This window comes from Pogoniulus pusillus, chromosome 20, assembly GCF_015220805.1.
Source record: "Pogoniulus pusillus isolate bPogPus1 chromosome 20, bPogPus1.pri, whole genome shotgun sequence".
NCBI classification, from domain to species: domain Eukaryota; kingdom Metazoa; phylum Chordata; class Aves; order Piciformes; family Lybiidae; genus Pogoniulus; species Pogoniulus pusillus.
Window position 1 is genome coordinate 21,978,902 of NC_087283.1, and position 24,210 is coordinate 22,003,111.

Sequence of the window (24,210 nt, forward strand, 5' to 3'; positions counted from 1 at the left end):
GGCGTGCCCACTTCAGTGGCACAGTGTCCCGAGCTGGGCTGAGCCGAGCCGAGCCACGCCACAGGAGTGCCCTTGTCTCGCTGGGCTCGGCTCCGTCGCCCACAGCCCCGGTCCCCGGCGTGTCGGTGCCAACTACCGGCAGTGCCCCGGGAGAGCCGAGGTGTGCCAGCCCGGTGCCCGTAGGGTGCCGGTACAGTACCGCCAATGCCCGCTGTGTGCCGGCCGGTGCCGGTCCGGTGCCAGTCTCGGCAGTGCCCGCGGAGTGCCGGGGGGTGCCGGTCCGGTCCCTGCGGGCTGCCGGTGTGCGCCGGCCAGATGCCGGTCCCGGCAGCGCCCGAGGGGTACGGGGATGCCGGTCCGGTGCCGGCGGTGCCCGGTGCCCCGGCGCGGGGCCGCTCGGCTGCCATTGGCGGCGGCGGGAGCAGCCCCGCCCCGTTCCCACCGGCTGGGCGGTTATAAGGGGCGCGGCGGGGCCGGGCGCGGCGGCAGCGGCGGGGCCGGGGCCCGGGATGGAGCCGGGGCTGGAGCGCTGGGCTTACGGGGCGCTGTGGGCGGCCCTGGCCGGCAGCCTGGCGCTGAGGGCGGCCCGGCGAGCCCTGGGGCCGGGCCGGGGGCTGCTGCTGCCCCTGGTCGGGCTGGCCGGGCTGCAGAGCCTGTGCCGCGCCTGCCTGCCGCTGCCCCTGGGGCTGGCCCTGGCCGCCGCCGCCGCCTGCCTGCTGCTCTGGCGGGCATCGCCCCGCAGGCTGCTGCCGGTGGCGGGCAGAGCCGTGCTGGTCACAGGTGAGTGCGGGGCACGGGCGGCCTCGACGGCTCGACGGCCTCGGCGTGGGTTTGGGGCTCGGCGGTGAGTGGTGTGTCCCCTGGCGCCAGCTAAGCGGGGTCCCGCCGGGATGCTTGCTCCCCCTTCCTCCTCGGACCACCTTCCCACCTGTCCGCCCCTCCTCTTCCACATCCGACCTGGGCTGGACCTGTCCTTGCCCCGGACCAGGGGGGAGTTGTGTCTGCCCCTTTCAAGCAAGCCTTGGGCTCAAGCGTTGGCCACCGGTCGCAGCGTGATGCTGGGAGCTGCTGCCTCTGGGCAGCTGGGAGGTTGGATGGGAAACGTGGTGGGGCTGGCGCAGAGCCGAGCTGCTTGCTTGAGAGCATTTGCGTGGCCCAAGGGTTGTCCTCCTTCTCCTCCTCCTCCTCCTCCCTGAGCCATGCTTGTTCTTAGAAAGCTTCTCGTAGTATCTCAAGAGGCTACAGCAGAGGCACCAGGGCTGAGCAACATTGCTTCATCCGGAGCTCTGTCCTGAGAGCTGCTGGGGGCCAGCGAGGCTGTTCCCACTCTCTCTGGGAGTTTCCCTGGGATGTGCTCCCCCAAATCCTTTTCTGCCTTGCTGGCCCAGAGCTCTTCCTTTGTGAGTGTGGTCCTGCAGGAGATGGGATGGGACCCAGCCACACAGAGCTCTGCCTGGCTGAATCTCTTTAGGATACCTTGATACGGGAATGCTTTCTCCTCTTCTTCCTCCCGGTAGTAGGACTGGAGGATGATGATGGCTGCTGGGGCCGGCAGGTGCTTTGCTGCGGGATGGTGGCAGCAGACACGGGGCGAGGAGGGAGCTCTGGAGCCGGTGTGGTGGCTGCTGCCACAGGTGTGCTGAGAGGGTGCTGCTGGCCCCACGTGGAGACCGAGAGGAGCTATGACCTTGGTGGCGCTCCCGAGGATAGGATCCCGTGCCCCGGTGGGGAGGTCTGAGCCGGGCTCGGGCACTCTCCAGCTGGAGAAGAGGGTTTGTGTTTCCCCAAATCCTGGCTCTTGCCATGCGGGATGTTTGAGAAGGGGAGGTGAGAGCTGGGTCCCGGCGCTGGTGGGAAGTGGGGAGAGGCCTCCCCGAGGAGGAAACTCGGAGGAGCAAAGCAGCAGATGAATGAATGATTCAACCGAGTGAAGGTCAAAGCCGCAGCGGGGCAGGGCTGCCCGGGGAGGAGATGTCTGACAGCCGCGGGGCTCGCAGGTGCCCTGTGGCACACCGGGTCAAGCCAGCGCTGGCTTTGTGGCATTGCCTGTATAATTAGTGAGTCAGTGGCTGGAACAGGGTGTTCTTGCCCTGGTGCTTTGAGGTGACACCTCGGCAGCTCCGGCGTGTTTGCTCTGGGCTGTAAATACTTGGTGGTTTTACCTGTTGGGGCTGCAGCCGGCGGCGCAGCATCGGCGCTTCCTCGCTGCAGCTCCGGCAGCAGGTGCCTGCCGAGGCCAGCTCCTCCTGGGATGTCAGCCCTGGATCAGCATTCGCCGGGGAATTAGCCTGGTACTTGTGGGGGGATTAATTCCAGACACCTCCTGGCAGCTGGGCTTTTTGAGTGGCTTGCTGGTGTCTGGTGTGGGAGCAGCAGCAGCAGCCGCCAAGGAGGATCTGGGCAGGAGGGGAGCTCTCGGCGAGGAGCAGCCTTCTGCCTGGTGGGAAGTAAATCCTGCAGAGGGAGAAGCACAGAGCTGGGTGCCTCAGGGGTGCTGGACATCAGTGCTGTGGCTCCTGCCATGCTGAGTGTAGTGCTGGACCCTGTAAATCAGGAGAAATGCTCCAAAGTCCCTCCTAACGCTTGCTGTGGAGCACTGCAGGTTGCAGCCCAATGAGCTCTGGGCATCACTTCCACTCCTGTACAGCCTCTTGGCCACTGACTTAATCCCACAGCAGGCGTGGGTTGGGTGATGCCTGCCTGGAGCCAAGGGGATGTGGCTGCAGTTGCTGTTGTGCCTCCTGATCAAGGTGTCCCAGCTCTTCCAGCTGCCCCTTCTCCCAGACCCCTTGAGAACAGTCCCAAATCAAGCCCTGCCTGTGATGCTCCAGCTCCACGTGCTGGATGATCCAGCCTCAGTTTATGGGAGAGTTTGGAGGGAAAGGAACTGTGCAGCTCAGTGGGAAAGCAGCTGTGGAGCTGCTGACCCTGTGGTAGCAGCAGGGACTCCAGAGCTGCAGTGTTTCCCATCTGTTGCAGGTTTGCATTTCAGGTGTTGCACATGGAGCTGGGGTTGGGCTGGAGCAGGGATGGGAAAGAGGGATGCTGCAGTCTCCTGTGGTGCATCCCTTGGGCTAGCAAAGTAGATGGCCACTAGTCCCTGTGGTGCTGTGTTTATCCGTGGCTGTGACCTTGGGGGTCTTGCTTTGCATCTCTGTGGTCTGGCTTCTTCAGGAGCATGTCTCCAGGGTATGGCTGGGGGCAAGGGGGGAGGAAAGTGTTAATCCTGCCTTCACGGGGGGGGGAGGTCACAGCTGTTTGCAGTGGGGAGGAGAATGCCCTCCTGTGCAGCTGGCCTGGGAGAGGTCAGCCCCGGCAGCTCAGGCAGGATGAGGAGGGGAGAGGAGTTCAGCTGCTCCAGCCTGGGGCTGAGAGGGAGGTGGCAACCACCTCCAAACTGCCCTTAGCATGCTGTCCTGAGCCCAAACCTGCCTCCAGCCCATGGTCTGGCACAGGCTTCAGCCCAGCATGGGAAGCTGCAGAGCCCTCAGCGTGCCTGTGGTGTGGGCAGGCAGGGTATGGGCAGCAGCCTCACCCCAGGCAAGCTGAGAGGTAGCTGGCACTTGGGGAGGCAGGGCTTAGGCAGCAGCCTCACCCGAGGCAAGCTGAAGGGGTAGCTGGCACCTGGGGAGGCAGGGTATGGGCAGCGGCCTCACCCCAGGCAAGCTGAGGGGTAGCTGGCACTGGGGCAGGCAGGGTATAGGCAACAGCCTCACCCCAGGCAAGCTGAAGGGGTAGCTGGCACTGGGGCAGGCAGGGTATGGGCAGCAGCCTCACCCCAGGCAAGCTGAAGGGGTAGCTGGCACTGGGGCAGGCAGGGTATAGGCAGCAGCCTCACCCCAGGCAAGCTGAGGGGTAGCTGGCACTGGGGCAGGCAGGGTATGGGCAGCAGCCTCACCCCAGGCAAGCTGAGGGGTAGCTGGCACTGGGGCAGGCAGGGTATGGGCAGCAGCCTCACCCGAGGCACGCTGAGGGGTAGCTGGCACTGGGGCAGGCAGGGTATAGGCAGCAGCCTCACCCCAGACAAGCTGAGGGGCAGCTGGCACTGGGGCAGGCAGGGTATAGGCAGCAGCCTCACCCAAGGCAAGCTGAAGGGGTAGCTGGCACTGGGGCAGGCAGGGTATGGGCATCAGCCTCACCCCAGGCAAGTTGAGGGGCAGCTGGCACTTGGCATCCTTTGTCACCAGTCAGGAGGCCACAGGGCGTGGTGGGCACCTCGGGGTGCTGATGTGCTGGTGGTGGGCACCTGTGTCTCGGTGTGCAGACCTGTGCCAGCTGCTCACCAGGAGCAGCCTCACTTTGAGCACCAGAAAGCTGGCTCCTGAGTGTGCCCCTTCCCACATCCAAACCTGGAATTCTTGGGTGTGTTGGGGTTGCCCTGAGGGGTGTGGGTGAAGAAGAGGGCTGCTGCTTGTATTCCCATCTCCTCCCTCTTGGGAAGCACTCCAGCCTCTGGAGCCAGTGCCAGGCTGGTGGTCTCCGAGACCACCAAAGAGCTGCCATTTGTTTGGTCTCTCCAAACCCAGGCCGATGGCACTTCATGCCAAGATTGGGCTTAGATGTGAGCCTGACTCCTCCTTTGATCCCTGTGGTCCTGCTGGGTGCCCGTGAGATCTGGGCAGTCCACAGAAACCACTCCACACAAGTGGGCTTAAGTGGCTGGAGGTGGTGGAAAGGAGGCTGGGAGCACCTCGGGGCTCTGCTGTTGCGAAGCCCTTTGTAGTTGCTGCGCTCTGCTGTGTGCAGCTGCCTGGGATGGGTTGTGGCTTTTTGGACAGCAGCTAATTGCCTGAATTAGGGATGCTTGGGAAGGACCAAACGCAACAGCAGCCTGGAGACCTCGCACGTCTACGGGATTTAGGGGGAAGCTGTGGAGCAAGGTCTCAGCAGCGACCCTTCAGCTTGGCAGAGCAGCTGCAAGCAGTGCCTCGCTGCTCTGCCTGTGAAGGCTGCGCTGCACTTAGCTCCGAAATAACCCAAAGCCACAGGATGGCTGCCTGGGGGGGAGGTGATTTGGATCCCTTGCATCCTTACTGCACCCTACAAAGCCAAGGAGGTGCCTGCAGGACCCCAACAAATCACCTTTGTGAGCAAAAGGGGCTGGCAGGCGGCGGTGCTGCCCCGAGCCCGGCGGTGCTGCTGCTGCTGCTCTGCCCTCACTGCCTGGAGGGGAGGGACCTGGGGGTTTGCTGGGTAGAGCTGCATGCCCCATTAGCCATCTGCCCGAGGTTACAGGAGGCTTTGCAAACTTGACTGGAGTCAAAGCTTTATTTCCCATGGGCTGGACAGATGTTGGAGCATCTGACCATGGCAGGATGGAGTGATCTGATCCAGATGTTGGGATTCCCACTCTTCTGCCATGCAGGTAACTCACCTGCCTGGGTGGAAGAACAGCATCACTCCTCTCTGGGCTTTAATGCTCTCTCTCTTAGACCCATTTTTCCAGCTAAACCTGGGTGGTTGTTGGGGAGGTTCCAGGCTTTGGGGGTTGTTTGTTTGGCTCTGAGATGGGCACCTCTGCTGGGCACCAGCGTGGCACCTCACAGCCTGCCCAACAGGCCTTGTGATGAGTAAAGCTCCATGCGAGGACACTGTAGGTCCTCACAGACAGCTTCTACTCTGCTTTTGGAGCTGATGAGCCACTTCTGAGCTCCCTGGTGTCTTCCCTGGGCTAAGTGCAGGCTGACACTCAGCTCATTCCCTGGAATTGCTCCGGGGTTTCCAGGATCTATTAAAAATTAACAGCAGAGACAACTGCTCCTCCAAGCTGGACCAAAACCCAACCTCCAACCCTGGTGTCCAAGCAATCCCTTTGTGTGTTTAAAGAAAAGGGGGGAGGGGGGAAAAATAAGGCAGCATTTAACTCTGGTTGGAGCCTCAGCTGTGAAGTTTGCTGCTGGTGCCTGGCAGCAGAGCAGGGAAGTTGCTCTCTTTGCAGGGCTGAAGCTCTCCTTGGCTTTGTCAGCAGCTCCCCACACCTTTAAGGATTCCTCTTCCCCTCACTGGGGTTTCTTCAGAGCCCTGCTCACCGCAGATGTTTAGCTGCCTGTGCTCTGCTTGCTCCTTGAGGGCACAGAGCGGCGGCGAGCGGCTGGCCCGGGGGTTGGGTGGGGTTTGGGGTTTGCAGCCCCTGATAACCTAAAAGCGATGAGCACAGCTAATTAAGGAGGCAGAGCACCTCGGAGTTGCACAACGCGGGGAGAGCAAAGAGTTGATCGAGAAACCCAAGTCGGCGTGGAAGGGGAAGGGGGGGGGGGAAGGGCTGCGGGGTTAGACGGGGACATGAGAGCCACAGGACAGAGGCTTCCCTGCAGAAACGAGATTGTCAGATGGGAGCAGAGGCTCCGGGAGGAGTGTGGGCAGTTGCTGCCCCTCCAGGCCAATGAGCAGCACATCTTTAATGAGGGCCGGGGTTGGGTTACCCACTGCTGAAGTGCGGCTCCCCTCCAGCCGCGGGCTGAGGGGAGAGCTGCGCTGCTTTTGCTGCTGGGTAGGTAGCGTGGGGGTGTTTGGGCTTCGCCTAGGAACTGCGGCTTGAGCTGGGGTGGGCTTACTGAGGGGCTTCAAGGTGGCCTCGCCAAGTCAGGGCAAGCATTTGCCTTCTTCCCGTAGCTGCGTCCCAGGGCTGGAGCCCTGTTTGCCTGACCCATGCAGGGGGTTCGGAGCTCTTCACCAGCCCCGTGTCCCCTCCTGGGTGCCAGATCCCTGAAGCCTGCCCCGCGACCTCTCCTGGGTCTCGGATGCGTGGATCCTGTCCTGTGTCCTCCCCGGGTGCCGGTTCCGTGGAGCCTGCGCCGTGTCCCCTCCCGAGTGTCAGGCAGCCTGCCCCGCGTCCCCCCCCCCCCCCCCGGGTGTCGAATCCATGGAGCCCGTCCCGAGTCCCCTCCCGGGTGTCCGGTCCGTGCAGCCTGCCAGACTCCACCGATGCGCGATCCAGGAGGGGGCATGGGGCGGAGAAGAGCTCTGAAGGTCCCAGGCTGTTCTCTTTGTGCTCTAGGTAGAGTTTGGGACTTCGTTTCTTGCAACCTTGCCCTGCCCCTGCCCGCTCGCCCTCTCCTGCGGTGCCCCTGCCCGCTCGCCCTCTCCTGCGGTGCCCCTGCCCGCCCGCCCTCTCCTGCGGTGCCCCTGCCCGCCCGCCCTCTCCTGCACTGCCTCTGCCCGCCCGCCCTCTCCTGCGGTGCCCCTGCCCGCTCGCCCTCTCCTGCACTGCCCCTGCCCGCTCGCCCTCTCCTGCGCTGCCCCTGCCCGCCCGTCCTCTCCTGCGCTGCCCCTGCCCGCCCGTCCCCTCCTGCGCTGCCCCTGCCCGTCCCCTCCTGCGCTGCCCCTGCCCGTCCCCTCCTGCGCTGCCCCTGCCCGTCCCCTGCTGCCCCTGCCCGCTCGCCCTCTCCTGCACTGCCCCTGCCCGCCCGTCCTCTCCTGCGGTGCCCCTGCCCGCTCGCCCTCTCCTGCACTGCCCCTGCCCGCTCGCCCCCTCCTGCAGCGCCCTTGCCCGCCCGTCCCCTCCTGCACTGCCCCTGCCCGCCCGCCCCCTCCTGCAGCGCCCTTGCCCGCCCGTCCCCTCCTGCACTGCCCCTGCCTGCTCGCCCCCTCCTGCACTGCCCCTGCCCTCTCGCCCCCTCCTGCACTGCCCCTGCCCTCTCGCCCCCTCCTGCACTGCCCCTGCCTGCCCCCTCCTGCAGCGCCCTTGCCCGCCCGTCCTCTCCTGCACTGCCCCTGCCCGCCCGCCCCCTCCTGCACTGCCCCTGCCCGTCCGCCCCCTCCTGCACTGCCCCTGCCTGCTGTCCCTCTCCCATCCCTGCTCCTCTCTGCGCCCTTCCACACGCAGCGCATCACTTCTGCTTCCTCCTGCCCCGGGAGCGCTGCCAGCCGCTGAGCTTTTAGCACCTCCCCGTCGGGAGATGTTTTCCCACCACACGTGGTGCTGGCCTGGAGTTTGCAGGCTCCGAGGCTCCAATCTTGCAAGGCAGTTCCCGGCTCTGCAGGCTTGCTGCTGGTGCCGAGTGGCTGTCCTGGAGGGGCCAGATGGTGGCTTGCTCCCCAGCCCAGGGCTAGGTTGGCGAGCTGGGCACCTGCTCTGATGGCTCTGTGGGCATCTGGCTGCTTCTTTCAAGGCTTTGTTTCTCCTGGGGATGATCATCTCCTCCTGGCTCGCTCAGCTTCCACCCTTGAGCACATCTGTGGTCCCTCCCTGCTCTCTCTCTCTGCTCTGGTGGTCGTAGCCCAGTCTGGCACAACACACACCTGCTGCTGTTGTCCACCTCCAAAGACACTGGGACCTTCTCTAGGGTACCAGCTGAGAGCTGGGACAAGCCCCATCCAGCTGGGGTGTGCAGCAGGATGACTTCTGTGCCCTCTCCAGCTGGCATGCTGGGCTCTGCTCTTGCTGTGCCAAGCTGCCCTGTGCAGCCTGGTTCAGCACAGCCATGTCCAAGCACACCCCCCTGGGAGGGGGTCACTTCCATGGATTTGGGGGCAATGCACTAGAACAGTCCTGTGCTAACTAGGAGCTGCAGCCAGGGGGTGAGGAAAGGGCAGAAACAGCACCAGAACAAGGGGGCACAGGCTCAAGTTGTGCCAGGGCAGGTCTAGGCTGGCTCTTAGGAGGAAGTTGTTGTCAGAGAGAGTGATTGGCATTGGAATGGGCTGCCCAGGGAGGTGGTGGAGTGGCCGTGGCTGGAGGTGTTGAAGCCAAGTCTGGCTGGGCACTGAGTGCCATGATCTGATTGGTTGGACAGAGCTGGGTGCTAGGTTGGCACTGAGTGCCATGGTCTGGTTGGTTGGACAGGGCTGGGTGCTAGGTTGGCACTGAGTGCCATGGTGTGGTTGGGTGGACAGGGCTGGGTGCTAGGTTGGCACTGAGTGCCATGGTGTGGTTGTTTGGGCAGGGCTGGGTGCTAGGTTGGCACTGAGTGCCATGGTGTGGTTGGGTGGACAGGGCTGGGTGCTAGGTTGGCACTCAGTGCCATGATCTGTTTGGTTGGCCAGGGCTGGGTGCTAGGTTGGCCTGGCTGAGCTTGGAGCTCTCCTCCAGCCTGGCTGGTGCTGTGAAGCTGGCACTTCAGCTGGGTACAGAGCAGAGGCTGAGTGTGGCTCTTTGCTTCGAGGTCTCAACAGCTCAGTGCATCCCCAGCACTGCCTTGGCTGCAGCTCAGCTGATGCTCACCCAGGTGTTTGCTCAGCTTCCACAGAAACCCAGCCCAAGCCCCACATGGAGCTGGAAGCTGCAAGAGAAAGCACAGTGCCAATTGCAGAGCCCACCATGAGGTGGGCATGGGCAGGACTTGTGGCCATTTTTCCGTGGGCATGGCCTTGTGGGAAGGGGAGTGATGAGGTGGCACCTTCTAGGCACAGCAGGTTTTCACCACCAAACTAGCCCCTTGCTGCTAGCCCTCTGTGGAAGCCACCACAGCTTTATGGTGCTGCAGCAAGCTGAGCCCTGGCTTGGCTTTGTCTCTGCTGGCACTGCCCATCTCAGCTGCCCATGTCCTGCCCAGCTCCGTGGTGTGGCAATGGCATCGCCTCCTCACTCAGGGCACTTCCCACGGCTGAGCTGACCCACCAGAGGTTCTCCTGCTCCTGTGGGGGCTGTGGTGCTTTGCTGTCCTGGCTAGATAGAACTTCCCTGGGGTGGCCTAGGCTGGTGATGCCTCATGGTGGCCCACAGAGAGGAGCTGATCTTCCCTTCTGCTGCTTGGGCACGGCCTGGCCTTGCCCACATCACACCTCGGGCAGGACCTTCTGCCTCTCCTTGCTGCCTCCTGGGGCCTGATGTGAGAGCTAGCACCGGGGCTTGGCTGGCATTTCTCCAGCCTGCTGGGAAGCATCCTGCTGCCCAGGGATGCTCTGGGCAGGTGCCCCAGCCGTGGCTTCGCTGCCATCTCCTTGTTCCCCAGGAGCATCTCCGGTGCCACATCCCAGCTGCAGCTGGCAGAGCTGTAAGAGCTCCCTGGGCTGGCTCCCAGATGGCCTCTCCATCCCCCGGGGGCTGAGTGGGTGTGTCACTGGTGCTGGACCGGCGCTGGCACCGAGCCAGTGGAAGTGTCCCTGGGCCATGGGTGTCCTTCCCGGCGACAGCTCCGCCTGATGGATGGCGTCCGTGGCTCGCAGGCTGCCTGCTCCCGGTTCGCTCTGTTCCCTCTGGAGGTGATGATTAACCCACTTATCACCGTGGCTCTTCACAACTTCCTCTTCTCAGGGGAACATCCACCCAGCCATCCCAGAATAGCTCTGATGTACAGGCTGTGCCCTGTCACAGGTGAGGTCTGTGCTGTTGTCTCCTGCTCCTCCCTGCCTGCTGCAAGCTCAGATCCCTGATGGTGACTTTTATCTTCTTTTGGGGAGAGGCTCTCACAAGCCCAGGCTGACCCTGCCAGTCCAGCAGCTGAGCTCCTGCAGCTGGCACCAGCAAGGTTTCAAGATGCTCTGCTCAAATCCATACCCACAAACCTATTTCTGTATGAGGTAGCCTCACACAGCCTCACTTTGCACTCTCTCAGCATCTATCCCTGAGCCTCAGCAGGGTGAGGGTTGGAAGAAACCTCTGCAGATCATCCAGTTCAACCCCACCCTGCCCTAGCAGGGCACCCACAGCAGCCTGCCCAGCAGCACAGTGCACAGAGGGGATTGGAAGCTCTGCAGAGACTCCACAACCTCTCTGGGCAGCCTGCTCCAGGCTCCAGCAGCCTCACACCAAACAGCTTTCTCCTCCTGCTCACATGGAGCCTCCTGGGTGCCACTTTGTGCCCACTGCACCTTGGCCTGTGCCTGGGCACCACTGAGCAGAGTCTGGCCCCAGGCTCTTGCCCCCCACAGCTCCTTCAGCCCTTGCTGGGCACTGCTCAGCTGCCCTCTGGGGATGCTCTGCTGCAGGCTCTCAGCCCCAGGGCTCAGCCTCTGCTGCTCCCAGAGCTGCTCCAGGCCCCTCAGCAGTTCTGCAGCCTCCCCTGGACTCTCCCCAGCACTTCCCTGCCTCCCTGCAACTGGGCAGCCCAGAACTGGACCTAGTCCTCCAGAGGAAGAGAGGGAAAACCTCCCTTGAGCTGCTGGCCTCACCCCAGGAGCCCATTGGCCTTTTGGCCACGAGGGCACAGTGCTGGCTCATGGTGAGACATCACTTTAAGGTCCTTCTCCAGCGAGCTACTTTGCAGTGGATCAGGCCCTCAGCTGTCCTGGTGCCAGGGGCTGCTCCTCTCTAGGTGCAGGAGAACCTGCACTTGCCCTTGCTGAGCCTCCTGAGGCTCTCCCCTGCCCAGCTCTCCAGCCTGCTGCTGCTGGTGGCAGTGGTGGCTGCTGGAAGATGCCAGCAGCTGCTTCTAGGAAATTCCCTGCACCCTTTCTTCTGAGAAACCCCAAAGTGGTGCTGGAGGAGAGGCACTTCCTCTGCCCCACCTGTTTGTGAGCTCTGACTTGGTCCTGGCTGGCAGCAGCAGCACTGCTGCTTTCTCCCCTGGGCTGTCCTGCACCTGCAGCTCTCAGATCTGAGTGCTTTTTGCCTTTGCTGACCCTGCTGCTGCAAGTCCTTAGGCTAAGCTTAGCAGGTCCAGGTGCTTAGAGCTTGTGCCAAGGCTGCCTGCAGCTTGTGGGTGAGTCCTGACCTTCTCAAGCACTGGCTTTGTGCAGGAGTAGGTGGCTGGGCTCTGTTGCCACTCCAGGTGGGCTCGCTGCTGTCCTGGCCACAGCAGGGCAAGGTGCCAAGCTCCTGCCTTTATTGGCCCCACCAAGTTGCAAGCAGCATCTGCTGCCCACAGCTTTGGTGGCAGGGGGTGGTGAGGCTTCTGTGTGGCTTTTAAGTGGCAGAGCTGGGCAGGGAAATGCTCCCAGCATTGATTTATCTCATGGCTGTTCCTGTGCTGTTGGGTTCACAGTGTTGCTAGTGCCTGCTCCTGGAGACTGGTGTGGATGCAGGAGCTATGGGCACATCCGTGCTGGCCTCAGGGCTCCTCATCCTCTGTGGCTGGGCAGAAAGTCAGATCAGGTAGTGCCAGGGCTGGGGGGGATGGAGCAAAGCTGGAGGTGGGGAGAGTGAGGCTGGAGGGGAGGAGGAAGTTGCTGAGCAGGAGAGTGGGGAGAGGCTGGAATGGGTTGCCCAGGGAGGGGGTTGAGGCCCCATGGCTGGAGGTGTTTGAGGCCAGGCTGGCTGAGGCTGTGTGCAGCCTGCTCTAGGGTAGGGTGTCCCTGGGCATGGCAGGGGTTGGCACTGCCTGCTCCTTGTGCTCCCTTCCAGCCCTGACTGACTATGGTTTTCTCTGGCTCTGTGGGGTGCTGAGTGACAGACACCTTGCTGAGCAGAGGTGCTGGGCTGTGAGCCTGCAGCATGGCTTGGCTGAGCCCTTGGCATTCACACCATCTGGCCTGGCAGGGGCAGGGGGTGGCTCGACTCTTGCCTCCTGTGGTGAGTGGCACCCCCAGCTCTGCCTTCTGCCTCCCTGGGTGGGCTGCCTGAACCATAGGACATTAAGCTTCATCCTGAGCTGGCAGCACCCCAGGGCTGGTAGTATCTGTGCTGGTGGGGGAGGGTCTCTGGGGGTGTGTTTGAGGGTGTCCCTCTCCCTGTGTGCCCCCTTGGCTGAGGTTCTGCCTTGGGGATGGAGGCTGAGGCTTTGCAGGGCTGCCCACCCAGGCTGCTCGGGCTGGGGGCAGACTGTGCACTGTCCCCTGCTGGTTTGGGGAGGGGGTTACCCAAACCAGGTTGCCCCTGAAGGCAACCCCAGAGGGTTGAGTTGGCTTAGTTTAAATGAGGCTTGTGGCTTCCAGAAGCAGGCACTGAGGACGGGCAGCAGCCTCCCTGCGGCTGCTGCCACCTCCTGCCATCCCTTTCCCATCTGCTGGCAGTGGGTCTGTGGGCAGGGGGACTGCCTGCTGCCAGCATGGCACGCTGCCATGCCTGAGGGGTGAGTTTTCCAGCTGACAGTGATGCCACTGCTTGTACCAGGGCTGAGGTGGGGGCACTGCCAGTGCCGCTGCCCAACCTCGCTCCTGCGACATGGCCTCTGGTGCAGGCAGGTGTCAGGCAGCAGCTGGCAGGGTGACCAGGGCAGCTCAGCTGCCATGGGCTCAGGTGTTCCTGCTGTCCCCTCCCTCCTCAGCACCCTGCCAAGAATGTGTTCCCTCTGGCCCGGGGCTGACATCAGCACTTTATCGCTCCTCATTCGCTCCAAGTGCCTGTGGCATCCGGGAGGTGTGGGCCACGGGGCCCTGCCCTGCCCACATGGGCATCTGCTGGGTGCTTCATCCTGCCTGGGCCTGCCCTCTGCAGGGGACCCTTTCCCTGACTCCCATCTGGGGATTGCTAGGGGACACTCCCTCCCCTCTGATGGCACTGCCCAGCCACTTGCCCTGGCCTGCTTCCTCTGTGAGGTCCCTGTGCTGTTCCCAGGGTGGAGCTGGGATGCCCATCCCCAGGCAGCTCAGCCAGGATCAGGCCCTGCTGTGCCCCTGCAGATGCCCGGCTGAGAGCCTTCATGGTTCAGCTGGGCTCAGCCCCGTCCCATGCCCAGAGGAGCTGGATCTGAGGCAGCAGTGGTGGTGAGGCCAGCTGGGGCCAGCAGGCAACACCTCTGAGCAAAATGTCAGCCATGTTTAGCTTGGCATCATGGGCAGGAGCTGAGCCCAGGCCTATGGAAACAAGAGCTCAGCTCATTAATCTGCTCAGCCTTGGCACCCCTGCCCTGCAGCTGGCACTCTCCTGCTGGGAGGCTGGTGACAGCCCCATCCTGGGCAGGGTGCTGGGATCTGCAGCTCTGTTTGGGAGGTTGGATTGATGTCCTGGGACTTGGGAAGAGGTGGCAGAGCTGCAGGGGCCACCCAGGCCGTGACCCTGCAGAGCTGGGCAAGGGGTGATGCTGCTGTGGATGCCCAACCTGGCTGGCAAACACCTGCTTGCCCCTGGGCTTGGTGGGAGCTGGTCCATCCCCAAAGGATGCCCCACAGTTCCCTGCGCTCACCAGGTGCCCCTAGGGCTGCCCACACTGCCAAGGCTAAGCTGGACAAGCCAATCTGTCCTGGGGCACCCCTTCTCCAGCTCCCACCTTGGGGTCTCAGGCTGGGGATGGCCATGGAGGGAGCAGCTCCTGCTGCACCCAGCGGGCTCTGGGCAGCTTCTGGGCACCGAGCTGTGGCAGATCTGTGCTGAGCTCATCCCAGTGTGGGGGGGGCTTGGGGCTGGGGGTGCCTGGCTAAGGGATGAGGACATTCATCTTATGCCTCGAGGCTCAGGCTGCACAGCTCGGGGCTGAGGCTGCAGAGTTTGCAGCTCAGGGATCAGGATGCTCCAAAAGGGAGCTGCAGGCAGGCTGGGGAGGGACTGCTCAGAAGGGCCTGTGGGGATAGGACCAGGGGCAGTGGTTTGGAAGTGGAGCAGGGCAGAGCTAGGTTGGGCATCAGCAGATGTGCAGAGTGAGGGTAGGGAGGGACTGGCACAGGCTGCCCAAGGAGGTGCTTGAGGCCACATCCCTGGAGACATCCAGGCTCAGCCTGGCTGTGTCCCTTTGCAGCCTGCTCTGGCTGGAGCTGTCCCTGCTGCCTGCAGGGGGTTGGACAGGATGCCCTCGGAGGGTCCTTTCCAGGCCAGTGCCAGCTGTGTGGTTTGTAGCTCAGCATGAAGATGCATGGCTTGCAGCTCCACAGCTCAGCTGGGGGAGCCACTCTTGGGTAACATCATGGTAGACCTGTGCCCCCAGCCCTCCATCCCATGCGGTGCTGGCAGCGGGCAGAGCACAGGTCGGGTGGCTGTGGTTTGGCAGTCCCTGGGCAGTAGCTGTTACCACCTGTCTTGGCTCTGCTCAGCAAACTCCAGCCGTGGTTTTGAGCACAGCTCCACACCTTGGTGCTGGCTGCAGCAGCAGGTAAATGCCTGAGCCAGCAAAAAGCCAGTGCCATGCCACCTCTGATTCACCTGGAAGCTATGTGCCCTCACCAGACTGGGAGGGCAGCTTCAGCTGGTGGTGCATGAGCCCAGCCCAGCTCCCACCAGCAAGCAAGTGCAAGATGTGCCCACCCCTGCCACGGCTGGGAGCTGCTGGACTGGCACAGCTCTAGTGGCTCTGTTTTTGTCAGTAATGGGCACCTCTGGGTGGTGGGGACATGGTGCTGCATGCTCAATCCTCTTTGCCCTCCTTGGATCACTAACTGTGGCCAGCAGGACTAGGGAAGTGATTGTGTCCCTGGGCTGGGCACTGGTCAGGCTGCACCTTGAATCCTGGGGTCAGTTTTGGGGGCTTCTTCACTCCCAGAAGGACATTGAGAGGCTGGAGGAGGTCTAGGGAAGAACAACAAAGTTGGAGAAGAGGGCTGGGGAGGAACAGCTGAGGGAGCTAGGGGGTGGTTAGTGTGGAGAGGAGGAGGCTGAGGGAGACCTCATTGCCCTCTGTAGCTCCCTGCAGGAGGCTGCAGTGAGGTGGGGTTGGGCTCTGCTCCCTGGGCTCAGGAGATGAATTGGCCTAAAATTGTGCTAGGGGAGGCTTAGATTGGAGAGAAGGAAAAAGGTCTTTGCTGGTGGAGTGATCAGGGCTTGGCAGAGGCTACCCAGGGAGGTGGTGGAGTGCCCATGCCTGGAGGCGTCCCAGAACTCTATGGCCATGGCACCTGGGGCCAGGGTTTGGTGCCCATGGTGGGGTTGGGTTGCAGTTTGGTCTGGATGACCTCTTCCAAGCCAAACTCTTCTGTGATTCCCTGAGCAGGTGAGAGGATGCCTCAGTGTTGACACCAGAAGGCAAGCCTTTAAAGGCAAAGCTGGGGCTGATTTTGCCCATACCAGTGCTGGGCAAGCCAGGGCAGTGCCTGCAGCTTCTGCAGGGCATTGCTGCTCCAGCAGGAGACCCACGCAGAGGGCTTTTGACCCCTGTTTGCCCTCTCTTGCTGAGCCCACAGAACTCTGCTGGCTTTTGCAACCTGAGTTTGGGTCTCTGGTCACTGGGGGGGCTGTGCCATGCGGGGATGTGAGGGGTCAGCTTCAAGCTGCTCACCCTCCCGCACCTCTCTCCCTGTGCTGCGCTTCTCCTGCCCCCCCCCAGCTCTGCCGGCACGGATGCAAAAGCCATCGGTGAGCAGGGAGCCAGGGCTCGGAGGGGGAGCCAGGGCCGGCATCTCCTCGTGATGCAGCATCCTCGGAGGGCGGCGAGCCCAGCACCAGCCTCACCGGGGCCGCACAGACTGGCCGGCTCCAGCGCTGCCGGTCGGGCCAAGCCGAGGCAGCGGCTCCGGCAGCGGCTCCAGCCCCGGCGCGGCTGGCGGCCGGAGCGGCGATGGCCACGGCGAGCCAGGGACGGCCCCGGGTGAGCTGCGCCGCTTCAGGGCCACGTGCTGCGGTCCCGGGGGGGTTTCATTGTCCCTCCCTGCGCCTTCGGCCGTGCCCGAGCAGGGCGGCAGGAAGCTGAGCAGCGCCAGAGACCTTAAATAACACCAGAGCAAGCTCGCCCCGCTGGCCCCGGGCCCCCGACAGCCTCCCAGGAGCTTTTCTATTTTTCCATTTTTTGCCCTTTTTGTGTTTTTTTTTTTTGTTGTTGTTGTTTCCTTTTTTTTCCTTCTTTTTTTTTTCCCCTTTGCGTGTGTGAATAAATTAAAACTCCCGAGCGGAGCCCTCCGACCGCTGCGCTGCGCTGCGCCGGGGCCAAGCCCAACCCTGCCCGGCTCGGCGGCCGCCGCTTGCTGCCTCCTTGCCAGGCTTGTCCCCCGCGAACCGGCAGCGAACCTGTTCCCCGGAGAGGGGGGAAGGGTTGGAGGCAGATTGTTTTGGAGGCTCGGCAGGCGATGGCTGTTTGGCAACGTGCGGAGGCTCGGGAGGTGATGGCTGTTTGGCAACGTGCGGAGGCTCGGGAGGTGATGGCTGTTTGGCAGGGTGTGGAGGCTCGGCAGGGCCGTTAGGCAGTGTTTGGAGGCTCGGCAGGTGATGGCTGTTTGGCAGGGTGTGGAGGCTCAGCAGGTGATGGCTGTTTGGCAGGGTGTGGAGGCTCGGCAGGTGATGGCTGTTTGGCAGGGTGTGGAGGCTCAGCAGGTGATGGCTGTCTGGCAGGGTGTGGAGGCTCGGCAGGTGATGGCTGTTTGGCAGGGTGTGGAGGCTGGGCAGGTGATGGCTGTTTGGCAGCGTGTGGAGGCTGGGCAGGTGATGGCTGTTTGGCAGGGTGTGGAGGCTCAGCAGGTGATGGCTGTTTGGCAGCGTGTGGAGGCTCGGCAGGGCCGTTAGGCAGGGTGTGGAGGCTCGGCAGGTGATGGCTGTTTGGCAGGGTGTGGAGGCTCGGCAGGTGATGGCTGTTTGGCAGGGTGTGGAGGCTCAGCAGGTGATGGCTGTTTGGCAGTGTGTGGAGGCTCGGCAGGTGATGGCTGTTTGGCAGCGTGTGGAGGCTCGGCAGGTGATGGCTGTTTGGCAGGGTGTGGAGGCTGGGCAGGTGATGGCTGTTTGGCAGCGTGTGGAGGCTCAGCAGGTGATGGCTGTTTGGCAGGGTGTGGAGGCTGGGCAGGTGATGGCTGTTTGGCAGCGTGTGGAGGCTGGGCAGGTGATGGCTGTTTGGCAGGGTGTGGAGGCTGGGCAGGTGATGGCTGTTTGGCAGCCTTTGGAGGCTGGGCAGGTGAAGGCTGTTTGGCAGGGTGTGGAGGCTGGGCAGGTGATGGCTGTTTGGCAGGGTGTGGAGTCTCGGCAGGTGATGGCTGTTTGGCAGGGTGTGGAGGCTCAGCAGGTGAAGGCTGTTTGGCAGCGTGTGGAGGCTTGGCAGGTGATGGCTGTTTGGCAACGTGTGGAGGCTCGGCAGGCCATGGCTGTTTGGCAGGGTGTGGAGGCTCGGCAGGAGGTGGCTGTTTGGCAGTGTGTGGAGGCTCGGCAGGTGATGGCTGTTTGGCAGGGTGTGGAGGCTCGGCAGGAGGTGGCTGTTTGGCAGTGTGTGGAGGCTCAGCAGGAGGTGGCCGTTCGGCAGCCTTTGGAGGCTCGGGAGGTCAATGTGCGCAGGGATGCAGGAGCGGTGCCCATCGCCTGTGTGCCGGCGGTGGCGGCGCTTGCAGCGGGGAGCTGGCGGCGGTGGCATAGGGAGCTGGTGGCAGAGGCAGTGGGGAGACAGTGGTGGTGGCAGCGGGGCACTGGCAGCAGTGGCACAGGGAGCTGGCGGCGGTGGCACAGGGAGCTGGCAGCGGAGGCAGCGGGGAGGTGGTGGTGGTGGCAGCGGTGGCAGCAGGATGCTGGCGGCGGTGGCACAGGGAGCTGGCAGCGGAGGCAGCGGGGAGGCAATGGTGGTGGTGGCAGCGGTGGCAGCAGGATGCTGGCGGCGGTGGCACAGGGAGCTGGCAGCGGAGGCAGCGGGGAGGCAATGGTGGTGGCAGCGGTGGCACAGGGAGCTGGCAGCGGTGGCACAGGGAGCTGGCGGCGGCGGCACAGGGAGCTGGCGGCGGTGGCACAGGGAGCTGGCGGCGGTGGCAGCAGGATGCTGGCGGCGGTGGCACAGGGAGCTGGCAGCGGTGGCACAGGGAGCTGGCGGCGGCGGCACAGGGAGCTGGCGGCAGTGGCACAGGGAGCTGGCGGCGGCAGGGGCAGTCTTTGCCCTGAGCACTTTTGTTTGTCAGAGCTTATCTTTATTGCAGTTTTCTCCTGCAGCGCTGGGAAAGCTGAAGTGCAGCTTTATCTGGGAGCGTGACCTGTTGCCGGGGTGGGGCTGTGTCGGCAGCACCGCGGGCATCCCCTGTGGCACCGGGCTGCAGGGGGGCTGGGGAGTGTTGGGGTGATGCCGTGCCAGCCTGGCGTGGGACTGTGCTGGGTGATGCGTGGGAAAGGGGTGAGCTTGCAGCCCCTGCCTGCCAGCTGGGCAGCTCTGGGGCTGTGGTGTTGCTCCGAGCTCTGGCCCAGGGTTTCTGGGGCTGTTTAGTCTGGAGCAGAGAAGGCTGAGAGGGGACCTGATCAATGGCACCACGGAGTGGGTGGCAAGGCGAAGGTGCCAGGCTCTTTGGGGTGATGCCCAGCAACAGGACAGGGAAAGACAGCTGGAACCCAAGAAGTTCCACCACAACATAGGGAGAAAGCTCTTTGGTGTGAGGTGCAGGCTGCCCAGAGGGGTCATGGAGACTCCTCCTCTGGAGGCTTTCAAGACCCATCCGGATGTGTTCCGGTGTGACCTGCCCTGGGTGGTCCTGCTTTGGCAGTGGGGCTGGACTGGATGATCCCCAGAGGTCTCCTCCAACCATGCTCTGCTTCTGTGAGTCTATGAAAGCTGGGCTGGGGACCTGGTGTAGGCATCAAGCTGAGGGTGGTCTACCTGGCACCCTGAGAGCTGGAGCCAGCAACACCCCAATCCTAGCCTGGGAGTTGAGTAAGGGGGGGTCTCATCCAGTCTCTGTGCCCACCCCAGGATTGCTGGGAGGGGTGTAGAGTCTTGAGGGGAGCCCATGGAATGCTTGGCAGTGCCCATGGCCACTGCTGCATCCATCTCCGACTGGCCCCAGATGCCATTCTCAGGGCAGCCCTAAGAGCACCCGAGAGTGCCAGGCAGGAGGGTGCATGAGCCGCAAGGCTGTCCCCGCAGCGCTCCCCAGTTAATGGTTAATGTGCCTGGGCAGCAGCGGTGGCACCGGCTGCCTGCGAGCTATCAGCGCTGCCATCGGCCCCAGAACAGGCTGTACCCTGCCGCCGCTGCTTGTTTGCGTGCCGGCCGCTCCGCCCCGCCCCAGCCACCGGCCCTGCGACACCCAGCTCCTGCCCAGGCTGCCCCCCGGCCAACCCCATCGAGTCACCTGCGGTGCCCCTGCTGCAGCTGAGCTAGAGGAGGCAGCGCGGCTGGCACTGGGCAGGGCAGCGCTTCCCAGCGTGGGGCAGCCCAGGACGGAATAGAATCACAGGATGGTTTTGGATGGGAAAGACCTTCGAGGGGATGGAATCCAACCACCCCCGAACTCTGCCAGGGTCGGTGCTGAGCCATGGCCCTCAGCACCACAGCTTTGAAACCCTTCCAGGGATGGGCATTCAACCACCTCCCTGGGCAGCCTCCCTCAGTCCTTGGGAACTCAGTGAAGAAATTCCTTCTAAAGCCCAACCTGAACCTGCCCTGGTGCAACTTGAGGATGTTTCCTCTTCCCCTATCACTCCTTCCTTGGGAGAAGAGACCAACCCCATCCCGCCCTGGCTCCAGCCTCCTTCCAAGGAGTTGTAGAGAGCCAGAAGGTCTCTCCTCAGCCTCTATTCTCCAGGCTAAACAACCCCAGGTTCCTCAGCTGCTCCTCACAAGACCTGCTCCCCGGGAGGTGGGGTGGCAGAAGCAGACCGGAATCTACCCCCCTGCCCCCTCCTCTCCCTCCTTTTTAATTCCCTTGGCATCCTCAAGCAGACAAGGAGCTGCCATGCTCCTTGGCCACCATTTCTGGGGGTGCTGAAAGGCATCTGGGGCAGGCAACCTGTCAGAGCTTTGGGCCAGCTCTGGATGGTGCCCGGATGAAGCTTTGGGGCTCGGTGGCTGTGGCCTTACGGTGCCTCAGCGCTGCCCTGGTGCCCCACGCCTGCAGCTTACCTGCAGCGCGCAGCAGCAGCAGCGAGACGCTGGGAGCGATGGGGCTGCAGATAAAGGGTGTGGGTTCTTCCTCCTGCAGGTGTGACACAGAGAAAACAGCAGCTCTCTGACCTGCCGGTGCCCCAGGGCAAGGTCACAGCCCTGGCGGGTCGGCAATCGGAGCGGGGAGATGAGCTCGGGTGGTCCCAACTCGGAGGTGGGGTGGGGCTGATGCCAGGTGGGAAGTTTAGCCCCTAGAGATGGAGAGGCAGAGGTGGTGGTGGTGTGCGTGTGTCAGGGCTGGGGCAGCTGTCTCCAGCCGCTGTGAGGCTTCCGTTGGCTCTTGCAGGCTGTGACTCGGGCTTCGGGCAGGCGACAGCACGGCACCTGGATGCCATGGGCTTCCGAGTGTTCGCCAGCGTGCTGGACCCGCAGGGCCCCGGCGCCCAGGAGCTGCGCAGGAGCTGCTCGCCCAAGCTGACGCTGCTGCAGATGGACCTGACCAAGCCGGAGGACATCCAGAACGTCCTGCAGCACATCCAGACCCACACCAACAGCACAGGTGGGAGCCCTTGGCACCTCAACGGGGTGCCCATGCTTTGCTTCTTTATTTCTTTTCCCCCAAGACCTCATCTGGCAGTGCCAAGCCTCCGTGTGCCCCTCGCACCCCTGTGGGCAACTGTCTCAGTGGTCTGCTTAGGGGGTTTGTGCCAAGGCACCTGCAAGACCTTCCCCCCCCCCCACCAAAAACGAGCTGGGGGCAGGGTGGGGGGGGAGGGGGTGTATGTTGTGACCTCCCCCCCCCACACACACACACTTGGGTCACTTCTTTGAGCATGCCAACTCCCCGCAGGGCTCTGGGGCTTGGTGAACAACGCCGGCTTCAACGACACCATCGCCGACGCCGAGCTCTCGCCGCTGGGCAAGTTCCGTGCCTGCATGGAGGTGAACTTCTTCGGCTCGCTGGAGCTCACCAAGGGGCTGCTGCCTCTGCTGCGCTCCGCCGGCGGCCGCATAGTCACCGTCAGCAGCCCCGCGGGTGAGCAGATGCCCTCCAGCCAGCCCTGCCTTGCGGCACCCAGCCCCGGGGAGGGGTAGAGGCAGCACAGCTCCCAGACCTCCACGGGCAGCTCTTTGTTCCCGGCTGGCTGCAGCAGCTTGAAGGAGTTGGTTGGTGGTGAGGGTCGGGGAGAGACTGGCACAGGTTGGCCAGGGAGGTTGTGGAGCACAGCATCACAGATCTGAGATCACATTCTGTGATGCTGTGATCCACAACCTCCCTGGAGGGGTCCCAAGGCCAGGCTGGATGAGGCCTTGAGGGACCTGGGCTAGTGGGAGGTGCCCCTGCCAGTGCCAGGGGGGTTGCAGCTGGCTGTTCTTTAGGGTCTCTTCCACCCCAAACCCTTCTGAGTCTATGGACTTGGGAACCCTACGATGAGCTGTGGGGGCACTGCTGAGCCCCACGCTGGGCACCCAGAAACGAGGAGCTGTGGGGCTGTGTGCCCCTTGAGGACTGGCAGCCTGGTGGCAGCCAGCATGGGCAACCCCTGGTGCCACGGCACCATGGTTTGGCTGGGCAAAACAGCTTCCTCTCCTCACCTTCCTTGTCCTTTCCCTCCATTAAAAGCTGGAATTTGAAGCAAATTCCAGCTGCTTCCTCGGCAAAATGAAAGCCTGGAGCAGAGGCTGGGAGCCCCTCCCCTGCCCCCAGCCCCTGCGGGCAGCTGTCTCAGAGCTCCTTCTCTCTTCTGCCCAAGGTGACCTGCCCTTCCCCTGCCTGGCAGCCTACGGGGCCTCGAAGGCAGCCCTCAGCCTGCTCATGGACACCTTCCGCAGCGAGCTCCAGCCCTGGGGTGTCAAAGTCAGCCTCATCCTGCCTGGCTACTACAAAACAGGTGAGAGGGGCATGGGTGCTCACTTGACCCTAAAGGGCAGGTAGCCTGGGGAGGGTGGAGATGGAGCAATGGCAGGCAGAGGTGCAGGAGCAGCTCCAGCCATCCTCCGGGGGAAACAGTGACCCCTGTGTGGCTTCCTGAGCAGCGGGGGCAGGACCAAAGCCCTGCCAGGTCCTGTGCCACCAGGGCTGGCCAAAGCAGCTGAGCCACGTTTATGGCAGCGCTGTAGAACCACAGAACCATCGAGGGTGGAGAACTTAGAGATCAATCACTGAACCCAACACCTGCCAAGCCCTGGCCCTGAGCACCATGCCCACAGGCGGGCAGGGGCTGACACCTCTGCTCTAGCCCTGCCTTACCAAAAGCCACTGTGGCTGCCCCCACCGTGGCTGCCCCCACCGTGGCTGCCCCCTCCTTGGCTCTCCCCACCATGGTTGCCTCCACCATGGTTGTCCCCACCTTGGCTGTCCTCACCGTGGCTGTCCCCACCGTGGTTGCCCCCACCATGGTTGTCCCCACCTTGGCTCTCCCCACCGTGGTTGCCCCCACTGTGGCTGTCCCCACTGTGGTTGCCCCCACTGTGGTTGTGCCCACCTTGGCTGTCCCCACCGTGGTTGTCCCCACCTTGGCTCTCCCCACCGTGGCTGTCCCCACCGTGGTTGTCCCCACCTTGGCTCTCCCCACCTTGGCTGTCCCCACCGTGGTTGTCCCCACCTTGGCTCTCCCCACCATGGTTGTCCCCACCGTGGTTGCCTCCACCACACTTTTACCCCGCCACTGCCAGGGCTTCACCGGGACCTTGCTGGGAGGCTGGGAGGGGAGTGCTGGAGGAGGGAGGGTGGCACAGAGCTGACGGTGTGGCTGCACCCCCCCCCCCCTCCTCCACCCCTTGCAGGGACCACCTGCGACCCTGCCTTCTGGAACCTGCAGAAGCAACGGCTGGTGGCCAGCCTGCCCCGGGAGCTGCTGCAGGCCTACGGCGAGGACTACGTGGAAGAGATCAACCGCCAGTTCATCCAGTTCATGAAGGTGGCGGTGGAGGACCTGAGCGCGGTGGTGAACAGCATCACGGACGGGCTGCTGGCCGCCGACCCGGCCGTGCGCTACTACCCAGGGCAGGGCCTTGGGCTGATGTACTTCATCCACCGCTACCTGCCCTACTTCGTCCGAGACTTGTTCCTCAAGGGCTTCTTCATCAACCCCAAGCTGCCCCGAGCGCTGCGGCAGGAGCACCACAGCGAGGCCAAGGCAGCCTGACCGCGGGCAGCCTGCGGACGCGGGGCCGGGGGCAGCCTCCTCCCGCCGGCGCTCGGCTGCCAGCCGCCCCCCGGCCGCCCCGCGGCAGGCAGAGCTCTTTTCTATCGGCGTTTTCTACAGACCCTGGTTTTGTACTTTTTCTACCCGCACGGCCCCCGAGGGGCCAGGCCCTGCCCCGGCTCGACGGCTCCGCACCACGGGCTGGGATGGACCCGCGGTGGCGCTCAGCTGCCCGACATCCTCCTCCTCCTCCTCCTCGCCGCCCTTGGAGCTGCGTTTATCTCCTTCACCTCCCGGGGACAGGGGAGGGGGTCAGGCCCGGGAGGCTGTGGCCACGGCCGTGCCAGCCCCTGCCCTTCGTGCCACACTCCACGTGCTCCTGGTGAGCGCAGGGGCCGCGGCCGGGCCGCCGGTGCCGCCCAGGTGCCGGTGCCGCCGAGCTCCTCACCGCAGATGAACTTCGTGATTGTCACTTTTTCAATAAATCTCCTCTTGATACGGTGCCAGGCTCGGGCCAGCTCCTTCCACACCGCTGCCACGCCTGCTCCAGGGTGCCCCTCGCTGCTGGGCAAAGCTGAGCTGGGCAGCAGCTGAAGACAAAGGGC

The 24,210-nt window shown here is 63.5% G+C and overlaps 1 protein-coding gene across 1 annotated transcript; it reads left to right on the forward strand.

Annotated features, from left to right (window-relative positions):
• The first annotated feature begins 499 nt into the window (after positions 1-499).
• On the forward strand, positions 500-24,106 carry HSD11B2 (hydroxysteroid 11-beta dehydrogenase 2). The gene is made up of 5 exons (XM_064160592.1): positions 500-780; positions 20,803-21,015; positions 21,307-21,492; positions 22,211-22,348; positions 23,244-24,106. The coding sequence occupies exons 1-5, from the start codon at positions 510-512 to the stop codon at positions 23,603-23,605; spliced, it is 1,170 nt and encodes a 389-aa protein (XP_064016662.1). The 5' UTR covers positions 500-509; the 3' UTR covers positions 23,606-24,106.
• Positions 24,107-24,210: the final 104 nt, after the last annotated feature.

What these genes read in the sequence shown, in the direction of transcription:
- HSD11B2 (XM_064160592.1), top strand. Translation starts at nt 510, where the DNA reads ATGGAGCCGGGGCTGGAGCGCTGGGCTTACGGGGCGCTGTGGGCGGCC. An exon ending in GACCCACACCAACAGCACAG is followed by an intron (nt 21,016 to 21,306) that starts GTGGGAGCCCTT and finishes AACTCCCCGCAG; the next exon opens with GGCTCTGGGGCTTGGTGAAC. An exon ending in CACCGTCAGCAGCCCCGCGG is followed by an intron (nt 21,493 to 22,210) that starts GTGAGCAGATGC and finishes CTTCTGCCCAAG; the next exon opens with GTGACCTGCCCTTCCCCTGC.